Below are 20,741 nucleotides of genomic sequence, written 5' to 3' on the forward strand. Positions count from 1 at the left end.
TTTGATTGTGGCCGCCATGAGAAAGAGGAAAAACTTAAAGTCCATATAACCTTTCAGAGTTGATAGACTTTGTCAATTCTTTATATTTTCATCTTCCGAATGTGGTTCTTATCATCTTCCGGTATGTGGACCTTATGGACCCCATAACTAAAATCTTTAATATTGAGGTATTTTGGTCAACCTTCGGAAAAAAGGCCGTCAACTGAAAGGCCCGGGTCCAGTCATTTGTGACGTAGATCGAGATGTCAACCATGAGAAAACATATGCGCGCGCTAAACCGGTTCCCGTCTTCATGTCTTCTTAGTTATTGCTGGGGAACGTTGTGTGGTTACAACTTTTATCGTCATCTTTATATCTCAACCTGGTAGTCAAATGATTATTTAACTTCAGGAAACAAATCTGCAAAATTTTGCAGATATTTTTTTAGTCTTTGAATTGTTTTTGCATTGTGCGCGCGCGCTGCATTCGCAATCAAGAATGGCGACACTCGATTCAATCTCCTATTGCGCGGCCAGGAAAATTTTCAAAGATCTGTAGAAAATTCAAATTTTAATCAAATTCAATTCCCTTTTCAGAATTTGAAAGTTTATCTATGCTTTGTTTTGGCTAGATTGATATAAGTGAAAGGTTTTAACTTTAAAGAATTGAAAAATGAATGAGACTAAGGCGTAAAGAAGGAAAGAAGAAAAAAAAGATTAAAGAGGTAACGAAAGTGTAGGAAAACTAAAAAATGCAGAGGGAGGTAACCTTTTCGATAAATCGCCGTGTTGTAGTGCTTCACGAGAAAGATGAATAAGATCTTAAATTCTTACTATATCACAAGTTTCTACACCCTTGATTCATGACTATTACCAATGTAAGCTGTATTTGGACGATGTTGTGCACTTAAGAGCACGGATTTACTTAGCCGGCCCATAAGATACGGTACAACCTCATAGGAGCTTTCTGCTGGAGTAGGAGATAAGAGTGTACTGGATGCATTAGCGTAACCAGAAAACAAAAACACTTTATGGCTGCCTAGAAAGAGGACCATTACTAGCTACAAGCCGTGAGACGACATTCAAAATAACGTAAAACTAAGAACCAATTAATTTTTTACATAATTAATGGTGGTGTCTGGTCAAAAAGACTCTTACAGCCATATATAGGAATAAGAGTAATTAGAGTCGGGGATAGGATGGAGGCAACTATTTTTAATGAGATATTTAATCTTTCTGTTAGTAGATTGCTAACATCATGTTTCTAAATCTCAACATTTAAGCGATCAAAGTTTTGACCTTTTTGCATTTTTTTTTAAAATAAAATCCCTCCCGATGTTATTCAAGCGGACATGTATTCTATCAAGAGACCATGATATATCATGATACCATACATCATGGTCTCTTGATTCTATAATAGCTCACAGAAAAAGAGACAAATAATTCCAATGCTCATTTTTATTCATATCTCATGTCTAGCATAAATAACGATAATGCATACTAATTAGGGCAATGCAGCTATTTATCTTTATTTGTAAATCATGCCGTTTTAGACCCCTTCACGTCCTCTGGAATCTCTGGAAGTTTTCCAGGAGTCAGAACGACCGTGGGGGGCTTGGGGAAAACTCTTGGTGGGTCCTCTGTGCCGTCAGTAGGGAAATCCTCCTCCACGCTTCGTTTGCCATTGAGAGAGACTGTCTTCCACAGAACAGAGGCGTCTTGGCCAGCCACGTCCTCAAACTGGCCAGTCAGGGTGAACTCGTACAACCGCTCGTCGGCTAACTGGTTGATCAGGCTTTGTGCGTACTGGTACCGGGAGGTCATGTCGTGCCATTGCCATGGACGTATGTTGCGGGTACTCTTTTCCTTCAGGTCCTGGTACAATGGAGTTGATGCGTCACCAAATCGGTACTTAACGGTTGGTCTACTTCCACTGCCGCGGTGCCTAGGAATGAGAAAGTTTTTACCATGGTTCAGGGCTCTATTAAAGGGGGTGACCACCCCTTGGATCAGGGCTAATTTATTTAATGTTCCAGTGTTTCATATCTTGCATCTAGAATTGTTTAAACCCCTTCTCCCCTTATAGTTGTTCAACGTGTTCATACTTAATCCGGATGGTAATATTTCCTTATTTCCTTAAGAGAATCAAAGGCATACTTACTGATAGTGGTAGTTGGTAGAGTCCCCGTTGTATCCTCCTCCCCACCTCAGGAATCCGTCCAGCTCTGCGGAGAAGTGTGCGATGATGGTGGCGGTGTACGGCACAGTGGTCCTTGTCCTGGTCAACATGATGCGGTACTCGGCAGCCGTGTGAGGAGCCAGTGTCTTTTCAGACATCACTTTGTCGATGAACCACTGCGTGTTTGTGTTAGTATCGGTGGTCGTTGATGAGGACTCGTAGTTGAATTTATACGAGACCTTACCACCCACTCCACCGGTGGCTCCTGGAGGGGTATAGCTGACTTCAATACCAAGCTCGTGCGCTACTTTCCACGAGCTAGTGGCAGTGTGGGTGACAGTGCGTACGTCACGGACTTCTCGCTCCACTTTGTGTATAAGGGGCGTTGGGTCATCGTTTCTGACGGTACCAGAGTAGTACACCTCGGGCTTCATTGACTGAATCACTGGATTGCCGTATGTGATTTTCTGAAAGATAGAATGCAATAGGTACAGTATTCTTTTAAATTCTAGCATGTTTAGTAGGTATCTTGCTAAATTGTCTGATCTTGTGTTATCCACTGTATAACGGACACTCTCTACAGACAGTACTCCTAGCGACGCCATTTAAAAGTTGCAATTTGATAAAATCAATAATCAAATGTCTGATGAACTGGCACTCATTTCTTGCCCAGAAACCCCCTTTTCTTCTAATCGCTCATCGATACAAAGGACCAAATATATAGATTATAGAAAATAAATATAGAACAAGAAATAAAAAGTATATTGATGAAAAAGGGGTCTGTTCCTTCTAAGGGACTCGCATTTTTTAATCTCCCCTCGCGCACATGTAATTATTAATATACGAATCAAACATATATAGTTATCAAAGTAACCTTAATCCCAAATTTAAAGTCGCCAAAGTGCATCTTGAGACGATGGTCGCTCTTGTAGCCGTCGCACGGTCCTTTTTTGTCCGCCTCCCAGCTGTCTCCGTTTCGTCTAAAGTCCTCTCCCACCCACTCGGCGCGGCAGCTAGCGCACCATCCGTAGCCGAGGTAGTGAGCAAGCCGAGCAAGAGGATTCATTGCTGTGTCCATTACACGCGTCTTGACCTCTGATAGTGATGTCAAGGCTGGTGGGCCTGTAAAGCGAAATCGGAAAAATCTTAGCTCTACTATGGCCCACAACCAAGGTTTTCTTTTTTCATATACTATCATACATCATCTATCGCTTCATAAGCGGCCCCAGACAACATCCAATTGCACGGCCGTAATACGCCTGTAAGGGCTGGGGCCTGTGCCCCGAGTCTCTCTAAAAACTAGAGACCAACTGGGGCGTACGCAGAATTTTAACAAGTTGCAGTCAAAGCATTCAGAATCTGAATGAAGGCGTGGCCTCTCAACCCGCATCCCGTGAAGATTTCATAGCTCCCGCTTTTGGGTTTGAAATTGGCGTCAATGCGTCAGACTTTTGAGAATATTACACGATCCTCTGTCATCCTCGATCTGAAAAAGTACTTCAGTCGTCGCGTGGCACCGAACGACATAACAATATGTTTGGAAATCATCTGTAGACTACCATGATTAAGAAAATTATAGTTTTTATCCTCATCATATATATAAAACTACGTACATAAAAATAAATGAGTAAACATTTGATTTTTTCCCCTCGTTATGCAAATAATATCGCCAAATTTGTTTGCAGTCCAGTGACTTCAGGCCTAGAGGCTGCGTACGCCCCTGACCAATTAGGGCCTCCCTAATTGTCATTTGACTAAACCACTCTTTCGTCACAAAGTGACTAGAAATGTCTTCTGCTCCTTTTCAGTTTTTTCTCAGGGTAAAAAATGTTAATCCATTTGCTCTTTCTTTAACTTTGTAGGGAGTTTTTTCAGTAGACCCTTTTACCAATAAAGATTAATGATAATGTACTTACTATTAACCATTTTACAGCATTTGAATGTTTCAATGCAATAAAGATTAAAGATAATGTACTTACTATTAACCATTTTACAGCATTTGAATGTTTCAATGCAATAAAGCTTGTTGCAGCTGCCCCGATATACGCCCGTCATGAAGTAGCCATCATTGCATTTGCTTGTCCCCACATTGTCGAAGCTTCTTCCCACATCCTGGTTGTAGCAGTGCCCCCACCAGTGTGGGTGGTTGGCGGGTTTGCAGCACTTGCCGTACTCGATGTTATGCAGCCATTTATCGCCACTTCGGTAAAGACCCTGCAAGAAGTGACCGCCTGGACATGTGCTCCAGCGATAGTTGCTGATATAAAAGGAGAGAAAGCAACATTTAACTTCTAACATTACAACCTATTACTAGTAGCCATCTATTACTCATCCCTTAGACCCAAAGTTGGCTCTAATATTTAATGGCCCATGAAGACTTTTACCGCTTTATTGGCGACAAGGATGTTTGACAGCAAACTTGTCTGAGTGTGGTGCCCCTCGGGAAATTAATATAAGCTTATACAACTCTCAGGGGCGTAGCAGGGGGTGGGGCACTGGGGGCACGTGCCCCCCCTCCCAAATATTTTAAGAAATTATAAGGAAATAACCAGTAGGGGCGTGGCTGTGCCCCCTATTGTTTTCTTACTGTTTCTGTATTGTGCCCCCCCCCCCCCAAACTTTCGAGGCCTGCTATGGCTATGACTATAAAGGACTGTCAGAGCTGTATAGTTTGCGACTCAAACCGATGAATGATAAAAGCTTTAGAACTAACGGTGAGTGGGGAGGGTAAACAGGCACGCAACTGGCGGAGCGAGGCACTTTTCTGGATAAAAAAATCTTCAATAGCCAAGTTTAACTAGAGGTAATGTCCAAAGTATTTTTCATAATAATTTTTGTGAGCCCTGTACCAGGTTAAAAAATCGTGATTGCTTTGGTTTGGTATCGGATATTTTTGGTTACAGTCCTGGTAAAAGGAGGGGACAAAAGTACACAATAAACACTTACTTATCAAGACTGTAAACCCAGTCTGCAATAACGCAGTCGGTTGGCTGGTTCCAAAAAGGTCTTGGTCGAGGGCAGCAACGAGCTTTTTCAATGAGGTGAATGCCATCATTGCCCCCCGCGTTGTTGTTTCGGTAAAGACCGTTTATGTAATCATTCTTGCTATTGCAAGTTGAGTAACCTTCTTTATCAAAACTGGTCTGCCAGTTGGTTTCACTACAGCCCTGGAGTGGACTGACTAGGAGCGCTAGGACCAGCAGTACCGGACACCCAGCGAAAAACATCCTAAAGTCTGTAAAAATGACGCATTAGTATACAAGGTTGATAAACATAGGTACCGGGAAGGGAAAGACATGAGCCTGTAAAGTGACGCATTAGTATATAGGGTGGAGTGAATGGAAAGAATTTGTCGGTATTCACTTATTAACAAAAAATACTCAGGCAATTGGGAAAAAATACAAATGCTCGGATATGATTTCACCAAGCAAGGGCGGACCCAGGCGAGTGGGGATATTATTTTCATGTTCATGTTGTTATTGGTCCATCGAGGATTATAGGCAAGGATTAATCCATTAATCACGGATGTATAAGCGTCCTGAAATCTTTTTGTTAAAAAAACATCTATTCTGAAGAGTCCTTGGGTATCTTGCTGAGGAAACGTTTGGTAACTGAATCCTCCAAAAATCTTTTCTTTCTGCTTCTAGGAACTAATTAACGTTGGTCTAGAAACTAATCAACGTTGGGTAATCAAATAATACCAGGATCTCGTTGTAACTGGATCTACCAAAAGGAAGAAAGTTAAATCCCCTTGCGCAAAATGACAACAAAAAGAAAAAAATTGATTAGATGATGCAGAAATTGATGTAGAATAAAGACAGGTAAATGTAAAATGACGAGAAATGAAAGAGAGGAAGGAGAAAGAAAGAAGGGCAAAAAGGTATAGAGTTGGTTCGAAATTAAAATTAACAAGAAGAGAGTGATGACAAAAAAAAAAAGAAACACACGAGAGAAAAAGTGTTCAAATGAGGTCCATAATAATTCCAACATGCAGTCAATATACCTCACCTTTCCTGCACTCGGGGTAAGTACCTTGTTGAAAACTAATTGTTACAGTGCTTTATTTATAGTAATTATAAACAAACAACATAATTGTCATGAACATTTGTCTTTACTCACCTGGGTTATCTCCTTGAATTTTTAGTAAATGTTTAAAGAAATAACTTTACTCAACTGGTTCTAAACTTAGTTTACTTGTGTAAATAACATGAAGAAGAATCCTAATTGGAAACAAGCTGCCCAAACAAGCAAGGAAAATGAATAAAACTTCAACCATTAACGCATATGATAAAAAGTTAAAACTCTTTTCAATAATGAATGGAAATCAGCTTTTAGGCCCCACCCCCTCTACCCCAAAAGGTTTAAATTTTAAGAATTAGCTGCCCCGTCCCCTCAAGAACAATCCTTTGTACGGGTTCGGTTCAGAGAGTAAAATTCAAAGTTATTAATAAAAATAGCGGCTTGGTAGTTGAAATTATTTGTTATTAAAGGCTAAAACTATCCAGCTCACAGTAGCCCACGTTCAGTTAGCTTGCTGTTAGCTCTACACTTCAAGCTATTTGAACATCTGACTACGCAAGTCTCTCCAAGACACCTCCCGTGAGAAAAAACATTTGGTTATCGTTTATAAATCTTGAATAGTGTGATTTTGTGTTTTACAATATCGTGTTGAAGTTTTGGCGCTTTTCCCAACACCTACGGTACCTTCTTTAAGACATCGATAGGCACCGCGCTACTTCAATAAATATCGGATAGAATATGCAACACATTCGAGGTGTTACGTAAATATAAATGTCGTAATTTAGTTGTAAAGGGCGGCCTTAAGCTTCTTTATTACCTTTTAATTTATGTAGCTGTCGGACTACCTCTCCTGCTTATATGCTTCAATTTTTTTTCTAAATTATTTCTTTTCATTCCAACTGTACATGAAACGCCCCGGGCAAAGTTTGAGGTTTGCTGAGTCTGTATTGTCTACAACGCTTTATGCATAATCTCGCACTTAAATATCTTAGCTTTAGTCATAATCCCGCACTTAAAACTTTTGGGCCTTAGGCATAATTCCGCACATCAAACCTCTTGGCTTTAGGCATAATCCCGCACTTAAATTTCTTGGCTTTAAGCATAATCCCGCACTTAAATTCCTTGGCTTTAGGCATAATCCCGCACTTAAATTTCTTGGCTTTAAGCATAATCCCGCACTTAAATTCCTTGGCTTTAGGCATAATCCAGAACTTAAAGCCGCATTGTCACCAGTTTACTTACGGGGGTCCGACGGAAACCTCAACCTCAACAAAAGAATCTATTAGATTCCGAGATATTTAACAGACCATCCGCTCTAAATTATCGATCACATCCCCGAAGAAACTTCCAATAGACACGCTGCTTTCAATATTTTGAAATATTTTTCGCGTTTTCCGTTAAAAATCATCGGGGATTGTTACGTAATCGACCGAAAGTAAACTGGTGGCAATGCGGCTTTAAATCTCTTGACTTTAGGCATAATCCCGTACTTCAAATCTCTAATGAATATTTGTCCGATTTGTTTGCTACAATTTCGTGTTTCGTGTCCAAAACACATGGGGTTCCTGCCCTCAAAATAGACCTTTTGAAGAACGCACCCCTCCAGCACGAAAAACTAGTATAATTGAATAAACTATCTCCTCCTAAATGAACATCGACGTTCCATGTCAACAGTTGAACGACGCGCCAGAAACGGAGAGCTTTTTGTCTATTCGTTCTTTTTTTCTAACTGATGCTACTCCTACTACTTTTTTGTATTGCCTCGAATTTTAGAGGTACTTAATTAAGAGGCAATGAAATTGACGCATGAGATTGTTAGGTTATTGATCAAAAGTAAACAGCTGACATTGCCCCTTTAACAGTTAACATGTTACTGTTTCAGTTGAGCGTGACAGAAATATTAAGCACTTTTCATTTCTTTTTATTGCCACCAAAAGACCATGGTCTCTTGTTGCCACCTAGCACAGACGCGTACACAGGGGTGCAAGCGCTCTACCCCCCTCCCCTTGCGGCAAAAAAAGGGTCAATATGATACCTATGACTGCGCACCTCCCCCCCCCTCCCCCCCCTCGGCCAATCGTGGTAACGCGCCTGAGAAACGCTGATTTACTATAACTAACAACCAACCAGAAAGCGAGACTACGTGCAAGTGTGGTAGAAATAAAAGCGCCGGTCACCACAACAAGCATCATAGCGATTTACCAGTTTCCCTTTCCCGTGGTCTTGCCCAATCCTTTTTCTTCTGACAATTACCACAGGCATCCCGAATCACATAGCAACCATTTCTCCCACCCAGCGAAGCATCTCCGTGATTCACCGTTCTTATCTTCCTAGCTGGTCATATCAGCATCTCCTTACCTAACACGTAAGTGTATATTATGACTTTAAAAACTTCTGGGTTAACAAGTGATCGACATACAGCCAGAATTGTTCCAAATTCACCGCTTTTTTCCATCCTTCGAATTTCAAGATGGCGGACCACCGTAGCTTCAGCAATCGACTGAGGAAGACATTATATTACGGCGAATTTGCGGATGCCTCGCTACCATCAGACCCTGTAACAGGTAGGGATATTTTTCTCCTAATTTATTTCGCCGTAATATTGTTCTCTGGCTAGATTGCAGAATACCCCCCCCACCACCCCCACCACCCCCACCACCACCACTCAACTGAAAGCACCATAAAGGCGAGATATCAAATTTTTCTGGCACTTTGATATTTTAAGATATTTATCACTCATCTAAAATCGGATATAAATAAGATATTTCTTCACAGGGTTCTAGTACTATATCACAATATCGAGGGTTCAGCAGAGGGAAGGAGGATATCTAAATAGACATCTAATAGATAATAATAAGATAATCTCCTATAATATCACAATATCGAGGGGTCCAGCAGAGGAAAGGAGGGCATCTAAATAGACATCTAGTAGATAATAATAAGATAATATTCGATAATATCACAATATCAAGAGGAGAGGAGAGGTAAGGGGTCTAACCACTATCTAATAGCATGCAATTAGAGGAAAACAATGATAATATCCTAATCTCAATATCAGATATCAGTGATAATGTTCACTATCTCAAAGGCACCTCACGAAAAGATTACCTCTTACTGTCAACACGTCAACTCCTCATTCGAAATATGGCTCAACTTAAAATACTGTATTATACCCTGCTCCTAGGGATCATCACTTAACATCCGTCTTTACAAATTTAACAATGACCATCCTTAATCTACCATTTGCCAAAATAAATAGAGCATTTCAGCTTCATTTAGGGGTAACAATTCTTTCTAAGTTCTTTTTAATTGTACTCATATCTTCATTCTATAATACTCTAAAATACTAAGTTCTTTTATTTAATTTTCACTCATAACTTTGTCTGCAATCCTCTAAAATACTTTTATATTTATTTTTATTTTGGTTCATAACTTCGTGACATGAAGTGAGGACCTGGGGAAGAGTTGACATGATAGCGAGCTGTTGTTCAGAGGATTTTTTTGTTGTTGTTTAAATGTTATTGTGAAGACTACAGTTAGAATTCTTCTAGAATCTCTAAAGCAGATGTGTGTTGGTCACTGAGCGCATTTGGGGCTAACTATAAGGGGGAAGTAAATGAAAAGGGAATTGGCTCAAGAAGTACTGTTTGTTCCTGACTAGTAATGTGCTTCATTACCATCTTTCCTATTTGTTTATAGATGTTGCTGTGGAGGTTTTGAACAGTGCGGTACCCAATAAGCGACGGCGACTAGACCGTAAATATGCTCATAGTGTAGCCAGGTACATACTATCTTAATAGTGCCATATATACTTGTTTTAGACCCACAAGTTGGTTTTTGATGATGAAACAACAAAATTCACCATTCTATGATCTAGCCCGATTTTTTTTTCAAAATTTAATACATGAAATAGAGGCTTGGCATAAAGCTGAACTCTAGAGCCACACTTCCAATAAGCACCCTCCTTTTATGTACTACATACAGTAAAGTACAGTAGTAGTAGTGTACTTTGGATATCAAGGGAAGTGGAAGAAATTATTTGCAGACCTCAATACAGGAAAGCAAGCTAAAAAACCCTGATACAATAGCTCCTAAACCTTTGTCGTTACCACCTTTTTTTCTGAAACCAGAATAAAGATTGCATACAATACTTTCATGTGTGTTAACATTGTACAATTTGTTGTCTGTATGCAGCCACACTAAAGAAACATTTACTGACACTATAAATACACTGTTTTTGAATTTTGCCTTTGGTCAAATGAGTGCTGACCGTGTTTGATTTCTCAGCTGCACGTTTCGTCTTTGTTGTTGCAAAGAATATATTTCAAACACTTTTCTGTGTATATTTAGTTGTTTTAAATGCTCTTCATGCTTTTCAATTCTTTAAAGTCGCAGTATCATGTACAGACAGTCAAACAAGAGTCAAAGTATCCCAGACTGTGAAACCTTTACAGATCTAATAGGTTGACCAAGCATATGTGCTTTTTCCAGGAGAGCTAAGATATCACCCTGTGCACTGATGATGGGTCTGCTTTATGCCGAAAGACTGCGCCTAAAGCCAACTACATCAAGTAAAGATTTATCTTCTTCAGATGTTTTTCTCATATCAGTTGTAAGTGTTGACACAACCTACTGTACAGTATTCATTACAGAGTGAGCTTGCAAACATTCATCTAGTTGAGAATTTGATTGAAAAGTGACGCAAGTTATGTGTCTAATGTTTGGTAAAATGAACTGTAGCTCTTTATCCAGGGTTTAAAGAAGTGACATCTTTTGCTTGGTCCATATTTACTGTATTACTGATTTCATATGATTTTTATTTATTTTTATTTTTTGAAAGTACTTTGAAAATGCTTTTGATGTTCCTTCAATTCTAACCATCCATGTTTTTGGTTTCACTGTAGATGGTGGCATCTAAGTACTTGTATGATGAGGGTGAAGATGAGGAAGTCTTCAATGATGAATGGGCCAAAGCAGGTAAAGACATACACATACAACATAACAACAATAACATACAACGTAACTCAACACATCCTTTCAATCTTTGCACTTTTTTCCCTTTATATAAATTGTAACCATCAAATTTATCTTCATTATCTCATTCTAACAGGGCTTAGGACTGTTCGGGATATCAACAAGCTTGAAAGAGAATTTTTGGACTTAATGGTTAGTTATATTTATCATGTAACTAGGGTGTCAAACACATATACAGTATCAAAATTACATCTCATGTATATAAGACTAACTACATATCAAACACATCATTTTGGGATCGTTTTGGAAAAAAAGATGTTTGTTGTGCGTGGATACATAGTTATCAGGTGCAACATTACAGCATAAAGCCATTGACATTACTGTATGTTATATACTGGAAATATGCTTTGCATAGATTTATTTATTATTTCTTCTCTACATTTTAGGACTGGAATCTTTTTATCTCACCTCAGGAATTTTCAAACTTTGTCAACAAAATTGAATCTCAGTAAGTATCAATGTTATGTTTTTGCCTTGAAAAATAAACAGTATGGAATTTTAATTAGTTGATGTTATTTTTGCAGAGTTGCAGTAACCAAAGGGCTTTCCCGAGGGTGGCTCACCTACTCTGACGTGGAAACACTTCTTAACAACAAAAAGCTGATGGAGTCTTTATCAGCACTTGCATATGACCTTCTAAACGTAAGAGACTCATGCTTTGGGGTACGATTTTTTTAATGCTTTGTCTGATTTTGAATTATTATCTGTCTTGTAGATAATGTCTGCCTGCTTCACAGCTTATGTCCTAAGTCTCTCCCTTCTAGTGAGCACTTCTACTTTTGCAAAACTGGAGTCCAATTATTTGATTGACCCAAACCTGACCACCATGGCACACCCTACTGTGAACTGTTTGACATCAGTTGCTTCCTGCATGTTTTACCCACCCTCAACACCCACCTTGGACTCTGGCATGCACATCTCTATTGCTGCTTCTAGACTCAGAAGCAACAATGTAAAAACAGTAAATGTAGAAGTGAGTCTGGAGTCTGAGAGAGACCATTTTGAAGCTCCTCCCCCTCTCGACTACCAACTTGAGAGAGCCCAAGGGACAAGTATTACTCTCCCAGCATTTTCTAATTTCACCATCACCCTGGCTTACCTGACACGTCTTGCAAAGGATAACCCTTTCACTGCTTATGACCATCATAAACATGTTGGAAAGGGAGCTAGCACAAAATTTGAAGGTAGAGGAGAGGGCCTTGCCAGAAAACAGATGCTTGGTACAAGCCTAAAGACAACAGTGAATGTGACTAACTCACTGTATAAGTGTTCTAGGAATCAGTTAGCCTGTGTTTCCTGAATTTCCATCTATCTATGTAATCTTGTGAAGACTGTTGCTTGCATAAATTTCCCGTCTATTTGTATTTCCATATTGTGGTATTGTTGATGTTATGCATCTGTTGGTCTGTGAAAAGAACGTTTTTGTTGTAGGGGTTCTACCATGTTATATATACCAGTAGTTATAGTTTTAATTTTTCATAATTTTGATGTCTCAGGTAATAAACAATCTAATAAAAAAACACTGGTGCAATTGTTTTGCAATTGTTATAACAATACAATAGTTTTTTTAGAAAGAATTGTAAACATTTGGTACATTGGAATAAAAATAAACAAATATAGGAGAGAAGGTTAATGTTGTGCAAGCTATTTATGTGATGTCTTTTAATCTTTAAATGATATAATGGCATTTAGCTAGGCTAGTATTAATAACCGGGACTGAAATTTGATTTTTCATCAGCAACAATGATCATTTTCAGTATGATTCCAATATGACGTCATCTGGTCGGTATGATCCCCATGTGACGTCATCAGTATTGTCTTCTCATGGTGGGTATGATCCCCATGTGAGATTATCAGGCTGGTATGTATGCTTGTTCATTTGGCTTCTTACTGGTCGCGTCATCTATGGGTGCTTGTTTTGTGGCATCCATGCGTGCTTGTTCATTTGGCTTCTTACTGGTCGCGTCATCTATGGGTGCTTGTTTGGTGGCATCGTCCATACATGCTTGTTCATTTGGCTTCTTACTGGTCGCGTCATCTATGGGTGCTTGTTTGGTGGCATCGTCCATACATGCTTGTTCATTTGGCTTCTTACTGGTCGCGTCATCTATGGGTGCTTGTTTGGTGGCATCCATGCGTGCTTGTTCATTTAGCTTCTTACTGGTCGCGTCATCTATGGGTGCTTGTTTGGTGGCATCGTCCATACATGCTTGTTCATTTGGCTTCTTACTGGTCGCGTCATCTATGGGTGCTTTTTGGTGGCCTCATCCATACATGCTTGTTCATTTGGCTTCTTACTGGTCGCGTCATCTATGGGTGCTTTTTTGGTGGCCTCATCCATACATGCTTGTTCATTTGGCTTCTTACTGGTCGCGTCATCTATGGGTGCTTGTTTGGTGGCATCGTCCATGCGTGCTTGTTCATTTGGCTTCTTACTGGTCGCGTCATCTGTGGGTGCTTGTTTGGTGGCATCCATGCGTGCTTGTTCATTTGGCTTCTTACTGGTCGCGTCATCTATGGGTGCTTGTTTGGTGGCATCGTCCATGCGTGCTTGTTCATTTGGCTTCTTTTTGGTCGCGTCATCTATGGGTGCTTGTTTGGTAGCATCATCCATACATGCTTGTTCGTTTGGCTTCTCCGTAGGGACATCTATGCGTGCTTGTCTATTTGGCTTCTTCCTTGTGGCATCATCTATGCGTACTTGTTCATTTGAATTGTGTGCTTTGAAAGTAAGACTTTCCTGGATTAAATCTGTGTCGGTGGTGCATCCTTCGTTAACTATTCCGGCCTGCTGCCGCGTTGACGATAGCAGATAGCTGGGGGTCGTATTCCGAAAAGGTATTTTTGCAGGCTTCGCCGGGTCACATGTCTTTTTACTGGATCTACACAGATACCGCCACAGCTCTTTGAGGGCGTGGTTGAATCGATTACATCGTGCCATGTAGATGAAGGGGTTACACAAACTGGACACGTACTGCGAGTAGTTTGCGAATAAGGCGAACCACCTGAAGAACTCGCTACCGACGAGATTTCTGGCCTTCTTTGTCAAGATGCCATAGACGATGAGGGGGATGCACGAGAGAATGTACGCCACCACGGTTAGTCCTACCGTGATAGCAGCATGGGACTCCGTTCGGCGACGACTCGCCTGTAGCTTCACACGTTGCCTATCTGGCAGAGACAGATCTCCATCGTATTTCTACAACAAAAATATTCACCCAGAGCGAAGTTAGCAGCTATCCAAAATACAAAATAAACATTAGACCGAGCTCTTGGTTGTTACCTATAGTAAATCAGAGGATATACCACACGGTGTTCTTCATTTACGCAAACCTTGTAAGTTTTTTAAGAAAATGGAAGAAAAAAGCCCGACCCAAAATAGATTTTTTCTTATAACTCGCAACTCGTTAGCGCAATCAATAATATGAGGGCATTGAATGAGGCAATGTAAGCATTGGTTTGCAATTTGTTAGTTTGTTATTTAGCCGAATTTAGGGACCGCTTTTAATGACAGTTAGCCTCAGGTACAAACGGTGAATACAGACTGCACAATGATGACATCCCTTTCTCCACCCCTTGTCCCCTTCCCAACCCCTGATCCCCCTATTTAGCCCCTGGTCCCCTTCGTTCACTCCTTAGTCCCCTTATCCATCCCCTGGTCTCCACCACCCCTGATCAACTTATTAACCCCTTGGTCCCCTTTTTTACCCCTAGTCCCCTTCTCCACCCCCTGACCCCTTTCCCTTCTCCACCCGTCCTCATTCCTTACACCACCCACTGATTTCCTTAACCACCCCCTGTTCCCGTTTTTCTCCCCTGATCCCCTTCCCTTCTCCACCCGTCCTTATCCCCTACACCACCCCCTGATCCCCCTGGTTCTTTTCCACCCCTTGATCCCCTCCCATCTTCCACCCGTCCTCATCCCCTACATCACCATTAATTATAGTTACTCACCTTGGTCTGATCTCGCAAGCTTTTCCAAGTCATCAACGCTAACAGCAGGTACACGACGGCGAACGCTGACCGAATAATGGTCACATACTCCCCGACCATGTGGTAGTAGATCATGCGGTAGATGACCGTAGGGGCGTCGCCCAGGTTTATCTGGTATAGGTTAAGAAACCACGGAATCGTCAGCGCAATGGTCACTATCCACATGCCAAGCACGGCAAAGATCACTCTCCTAGTACTCATCCACAGCTGGAACCAAGGAGGTAAGAAGTTACCGAGAGACAAAGCCGATAAGTACATCTCAAAGCGGTAGACAGATTGACAAGGTTCGAAAGAATGAGTATTATCTATTATTTACATTTATTTGTAGACTTTTATCACACCAACGAAATAAAAAAACTACAAAGTTAATAAAACTACGTAACTAAACAAGAATGGCAACTTTTTCTTCGATCCATAATTATATTTCTTTCGCAGGCCCGTAACCGGGAGGAGGGGGAGGTTCCTGGCGGTTCGGAAAAGGCCTCACGCCCAGTCGACTGGAAGGCCCACTCTATTAAAGGGACATTTAGTAACGATGCGAACTAGGACGAGCTACCTAAGAGAAAATGGCCCGCTAAATGAGTAAACGACCCCCCCCCCCCCTAGTCAAAATCTTGCCTACGGGTCTGATTCGGAACGATTTGGTAATTATAACGATGATTTCGAATAGCTTGCCTTGTAGCGCATTCCCCATTCGATGACAAGAAAGCGATCCAGCATCATCATCGCCATGCAAAAAAGATTGAGAAACACGAAGGCAGTCTGTGAGGATGCTACACACGCCGATGTCAACCGACCTTTGACCACGTGATGCAAGGTAAGGATGCTCGTAAGCAAACTGACAGGTAGAGTGACAACCACGTTGAAGATGTCAATCAATGCCAAGTTTGCAATCAAAATGTTGGGAACTGTGCGAAGACTCCTGGGAAATTTAAATAGACAATGAAATGGTTATTTTCATACAGTGCTAGTAGAACGCGAGCTCTGATTGGCCAAAAAGAGGTCAGGTGATCTGGAACTCGCACACGTCATTGCGCCCGCGTTGTTTTCAATTGTTTTGGTTTCGACTTCATCTCGTTGGGTAGATTTTTTTATGTAAGAAACGCTGTGAAGATGTGGATCATTAGAGGACGATGCACGCACAAAAGAGATAAATGTCATATCTTCTTACTGAAGATGGCTGTCCTCATGGAGAAATGGTTGTCGTTCACTTTTTTGTGGGGGGGGGGGGGAGGACTTATAATTGGTATTTCATAATTTCATGATTTCATTACATTGGAATGAACATTGATCCCCGACCCTCTTTGGTAGACTATTTCGAATTTTAAATAAATGTAGTTTAAATCGTCGTTCTACACGCCAACACAAGCTATGAAATTTCCTAATATTTTTTTACTGCACAGGTAATTAACTAATTTCGCACTAGATTTGTTATGTATAGTAGCAATAAGTCGGGTAAAATGCAGTGTCGTAGAAGGAAATGACCATTAGGGGCGTGGCTGTGCCCCCCCCCCCCCCAATCTTTCGAGGCCTGCTACGGCTCTGATGTAAGATTGCTGTGTAAGATTGCTGTGAATAGGTACAATCATGTTGCTATCATTTCTTTAGCACGTGCTTCCATCATCAAAGAGCTGAAATATGGCCAAAGTAGAAGGTGTTTGAGCACCTCTGACACCGAAACGAGGACCTGCGTTATCTTTTCATTTTTGATTCGAATTTATTATGATATAGAGATTTTAATAAAAAAGTATCATCTCAGTGGGAAATCTTAGAGAAACATCAACTTCAAGGGGTTGGTTTTAATTTCTGCTCATATTGCAAGAATGAATGCGTGATGGCCGCCTCCCTTCCCTTTCGGTTCAATTATATTATCACTAGTCTACTGGTGCCTACTTGAAGCGTTGTAGCAGTAGAAGAATGCTGCCATTGCCAAGTAGGGTGGCTATAACGATCGACACGTTCAGCGACATCTTCACAGACACATCTCTAGGCGGAGCTAAACGGATCTCACTGATCGCACTCAGGTTGAAATTCATCTTTAACCTGCCAGCAAAAAATAATTACCCTTTTGGTAGCCTTTAGATTTGACGTAATATAAAAAGCATCATATTCCGTTTTCTTGGTTGATCACATACGGCCTCGACATGTTTCGAGTACGTGAACGAAAAATCCAAGGGAATTGATGGCTTAAAATAGCTGGGGTTGGAGTTACCGAGGACTCAAAGTACAGTACCGCTCTCGAACATGTGGACATATGTTCGCGAAATTGTTCGCGAAATTCGCGAACACCGTTCGCGAAATTCGCGAACACTGTTCGCGAAATTTGCGAACAATGTTCGCGAAATTCGCGAACACTGTTCGCGAAATTCGCGAACAACGTTCGCGAACAGCTGATGTTCGCGAACACAGTGTTCGCGAACAGACCGGGACAAACCGATTGACAAACGGGAACTCGTACCGTGTAACCGAAGACTTACAGTACTGATACTCACTTAAAATACATACAGGAGTTCTGCAAGCGATTCAAATAAATTGTTCGTGTAAAAGTCAGCTGAGAGCTATGGTTATCGTTAAAATCAGAAACAACAAATTCAGTTATAGTCTGATATGCCTCGAGTTCAATTATTTGTAGACGATCAAAACAAGACACTATCAAGTTTGAGGAATAAAGACGATAAAGATGGCGGATGAAAGCCAAAGCATGCGAAGGATTCGAACGTGGATTTACGAGGGCAGACACAGGCAAAAAAGTTAGTTAGTTTATTCTGAAAAGCTTGCCTCGAAAAGGGAAGGAATGTCGATCGCTTGATATTCTTCGAAGATTGTCGAATGTGACAACTGCTAGCGAATACTTTTGAACAGCGGGAAGCCATCTATTTAACAAATACTTGTATTACACACGGGATAATTAATTTGGGGAAGGAATGCCGATCGCTTGATATTCTTCGATGATTTTCGAATGTGTGAAAACTGCTAGCGAAGAATTTTGAAATTCTATTTGACAAATACTTGTAATAAACACGGGAGAAGGAATACCGATTGCTTGATATCCTCCGAAGATTTTCGAATGTGTGAAAACTGCTAGCGAAGAATTTTGAAATTCTATTTGACAAATACTTGTAATAAACACGGGAGAAGGAATGCCGATCGCTTGATATCCTTCGAAGATTTTCGAATGTGTGAAAACTGCTAGCGAAGAATTTTGAAATTCTATAATTGACAAATACTTGTAATAAACACGGGAGAAGGAATGCCGATCGCTTGATATCCTTAGAAGATTTTCGAATGTGTGAAAACTGCTAGCGAAGAATTTTGAACATCGGAAAGCCATCTCTTTAACAAAGACTTGTATTAGACACGGGAGAATAAGTTTGAGGTGGGAATGCTGATCGCTTGATATTCTACAAAACCCGAAAAGAAGACATTTATAGTAGAGCATGTTGTCGCTGACTAATGTATTCGAACACAAACGAAAATCATTCGAAAATCTTCGAAGAATATCAAGCGATCGGCATTCCTTCCTCAAACTAATTCTCCCGTGTCTAATACAAGTTTTTGTCAAATAAATGGCTTCCCAGTGTTCAAAAGGATTGGCTAGCAGTTTTCACACAATCGAAAATCTTCGAATAATATCAAGCGATCGGCATTCCCTCCTCAAACTAATTCTCTCTCTCTGTCAAATAATGGCTTCCCGCTGTTATTAAGTCTACGCTAGCAGTTTTCACACATTTCGAAAATCTTCGAAGACAATCAAGCGATCGGCATTCCCTCCTCAAACTAATTCTCCCGTGTTTAGTACAAGTCTTTGCTTTGTCAAATAAATGGCTTCCCGCTTTTCAAAGTATTCGCTAGCAGTTAACACACATTCGACAATCTTCGAAGAATATCAAGAGATCGGCATTCCCTCCTCAAACTAATTCTCATGTGTTTATTACATGTCTTTGTCAAATAAATGGCTTCCCGCTGTTATTAAGTCTTCGCTAGCAGTTTTCACACATTTCGAAAATCTTCGAATAATATCAAGCGATCGTTCGGCGTTCCTTCCTCAAACTAATTCTCTTGTGTTTATTACATGTCTTTGTCAAATAATGGCTTCCCGCTGTTATTAAGTCTACGCTAGCAGTTTTCACACATTTCGAAAATCTTCGAAGAAAATCAAGCAATCGGCATTCCCTCCTCAAACTAATTCTCCCGTGTTTAGTACAAGTCTTTGCTTTGTCAAATAATGGCTTCCCGCTTTCAAAAGTCTTCGCTAGCAGTTTTCACACATTCGAAAATCTTCGAAGAATATCAAGCGATCGGCATTCCTTTCTCAAACTAATTCTCATGTGTTTATTACATGCCTTTGTCAAATAATGGCTTCCCGCTGTTATTAAGTCTACGCTAGCAGTTTTCTGACACATTTCGAAAATCTTCGAAGAAAATCAAGCAATCGGCATTCCCTCCTCAAACTAATTCTCCCGTGTTTAGTACAAGTCTTTGCTTTGTCAAATAATGGCTTCCCGCTTTCAAAAGTCTTCGCTAGCAGTTTTCACACATTCGAAAATCTTCGAAGAATATCAAGCGATCGGCATTCCTTTCTCAAACTAATTCTCATGTGTTTATTACATGCCTTTGTCAAATAATGGCTTCCCGCTGTTATTAAGTCTACGCTAGCAGTTTTCTGACACATTTCGAAAATCTTCGAAGAAAATCAAGCGATCGGCATTCCCTCCTCAAACTAATTCTCCCGTGTTTAGTACAAGTCTTTGCTTTGTCAAATAAATGGCTTCCCGCTTTTCAAAGTATTCGCTAGCAGTTAACACACATTCGACAATCTTCGAAGAATATCAAGCGATGGGCATTCCCTCCTCAAACTAATTCTCTGTCTAATACAAGTCTTTGTCAAATAAATGGCTTCTCGCTGTTCCAGCTGTTATTAAGCCCTGGATCACACGTTACCGTTCGTCAAACCGTTTATTTTGCATCTGTTCGCGAACAGCGTGTTCGCGAACAGTCTATATGTTCGCGAATTTCGCGAACGTTGTTCGCGAATTTCGCGAAAGCCGTTCGCGAATTTCGCGAACACTGTTCGCGAATTTCGCGAACGCTGTTCGCGAATTTCGCGAACGTTGTTCGCGAAAGTTTCGCGAACAGTGTCCCTATGTTCGTGAGCGGTACTGTATATCGAGAGTCAATGGTACTGTCTCAAGACGAGCGAACGTTTAAATGGTAATACCCTTTTTTACGATACGATAAGTATAAAACATAGGAAGAGGGCTTTATGAAATTTATATCCAATTTCTTCCATACGTACTAGCCGCACCCGCCCGCTAAAAACTACTTTTTGTGTAAAAAGGGGTTCTCAAAAAAGACTTTTCATTATCGGACGAACATTTATATTCAGTAGCGGATCTAGGGGGGGAGGGGGTTAAGGGGTTTAACCCCTCCCCCTTTAGGCTGCCAGAAAGCCATATGTAACAAAATAAAATTACCCCCCTTCGTCACTGAGCCAAACCCCTCTTTAAACAGGCTTGGATCACGTTTCACGGACCGGG

General features: G+C 40.7%; 4 protein-coding genes across 7 annotated transcripts; 1 reads left to right on the forward strand and 3 right to left on the reverse strand.

Annotated features, from left to right (window-relative positions):
• Positions 1 to 1,421: 1,421 nt before the first annotated feature.
• LOC5508917 (aerolysin-4) lies at positions 1,422 to 6,191 on the reverse strand. Of its 2 annotated transcripts, none has more exons than XM_001629432.3 (6): positions 6,166 to 6,191; positions 5,104 to 5,392; positions 4,137 to 4,414; positions 3,032 to 3,279; positions 2,140 to 2,624; positions 1,422 to 1,923 (listed from the first exon to the last, which is right to left on the reverse strand). In XM_001629432.3, the coding sequence occupies exons 2-6, from the start codon at positions 5,382 to 5,384 to the stop codon at positions 1,518 to 1,520; spliced, it is 1,698 nt and encodes a 565-aa protein (XP_001629482.1). In that variant the 5' UTR covers positions 5,385 to 5,392; positions 6,166 to 6,191; the 3' UTR covers positions 1,422 to 1,517. The 2 variants fall into 2 exon arrangements, with proteins under 2 accessions (XP_001629482.1, XP_048579804.1); XM_048723847.1 differs by having other exon boundaries at positions 4,074 to 4,414.
• A 2,252-nt stretch (positions 6,192 to 8,443) lies between these two features.
• On the forward strand, positions 8,444 to 12,844 carry LOC5508937 (protein CNPPD1). 3 transcript variants are annotated; one of them, XM_001629412.3, is made up of 9 exons: positions 8,444 to 8,542; positions 8,648 to 8,741; positions 9,877 to 9,958; positions 10,669 to 10,789; positions 11,082 to 11,154; positions 11,288 to 11,343; positions 11,598 to 11,659; positions 11,736 to 11,853; positions 11,927 to 12,844. In XM_001629412.3, the coding sequence occupies exons 2-9, from the start codon at positions 8,648 to 8,650 to the stop codon at positions 12,509 to 12,511; spliced, it is 1,191 nt and encodes a 396-aa protein (XP_001629462.3). In that variant the 5' UTR covers positions 8,444 to 8,542; the 3' UTR covers positions 12,512 to 12,844. The 3 variants fall into 3 exon arrangements, with proteins under 3 accessions (XP_001629462.3, XP_048580144.1, XP_048580146.1); XM_048724187.1 differs by having other exon boundaries at positions 11,736 to 11,874; positions 11,976 to 12,150; XM_048724189.1 differs by having other exon boundaries at positions 11,976 to 12,118.
• A 220-nt stretch (positions 12,845 to 13,064) lies between these two features.
• On the reverse strand, positions 13,065 to 13,415 carry LOC5508938. Its single transcript, XM_001629433.3, has one exon. The coding sequence runs from the start codon at positions 13,413 to 13,415 to the stop codon at positions 13,065 to 13,067; it is 351 nt and encodes a 116-aa protein (XP_001629483.3).
• A 38-nt stretch (positions 13,416 to 13,453) lies between these two features.
• Positions 13,454 to 17,240, reverse strand: LOC5508918 (neuropeptide receptor 22). Its single transcript, XM_032377764.2, has 4 exons — positions 17,098 to 17,240; positions 15,880 to 16,126; positions 15,166 to 15,411; positions 13,454 to 14,410 (listed from the first exon to the last, which is right to left on the reverse strand). The coding sequence occupies exons 1-4, from the start codon at positions 17,238 to 17,240 to the stop codon at positions 13,454 to 13,456; spliced, it is 1,593 nt and encodes a 530-aa protein (XP_032233655.2).
• Positions 17,241 to 20,741: the final 3,501 nt, after the last annotated feature.

Source organism: Nematostella vectensis, chromosome 2 (genome assembly GCF_932526225.1).
Source record: "Nematostella vectensis chromosome 2, jaNemVect1.1, whole genome shotgun sequence".
NCBI classification, from domain to species: domain Eukaryota; kingdom Metazoa; phylum Cnidaria; class Anthozoa; order Actiniaria; family Edwardsiidae; genus Nematostella; species Nematostella vectensis.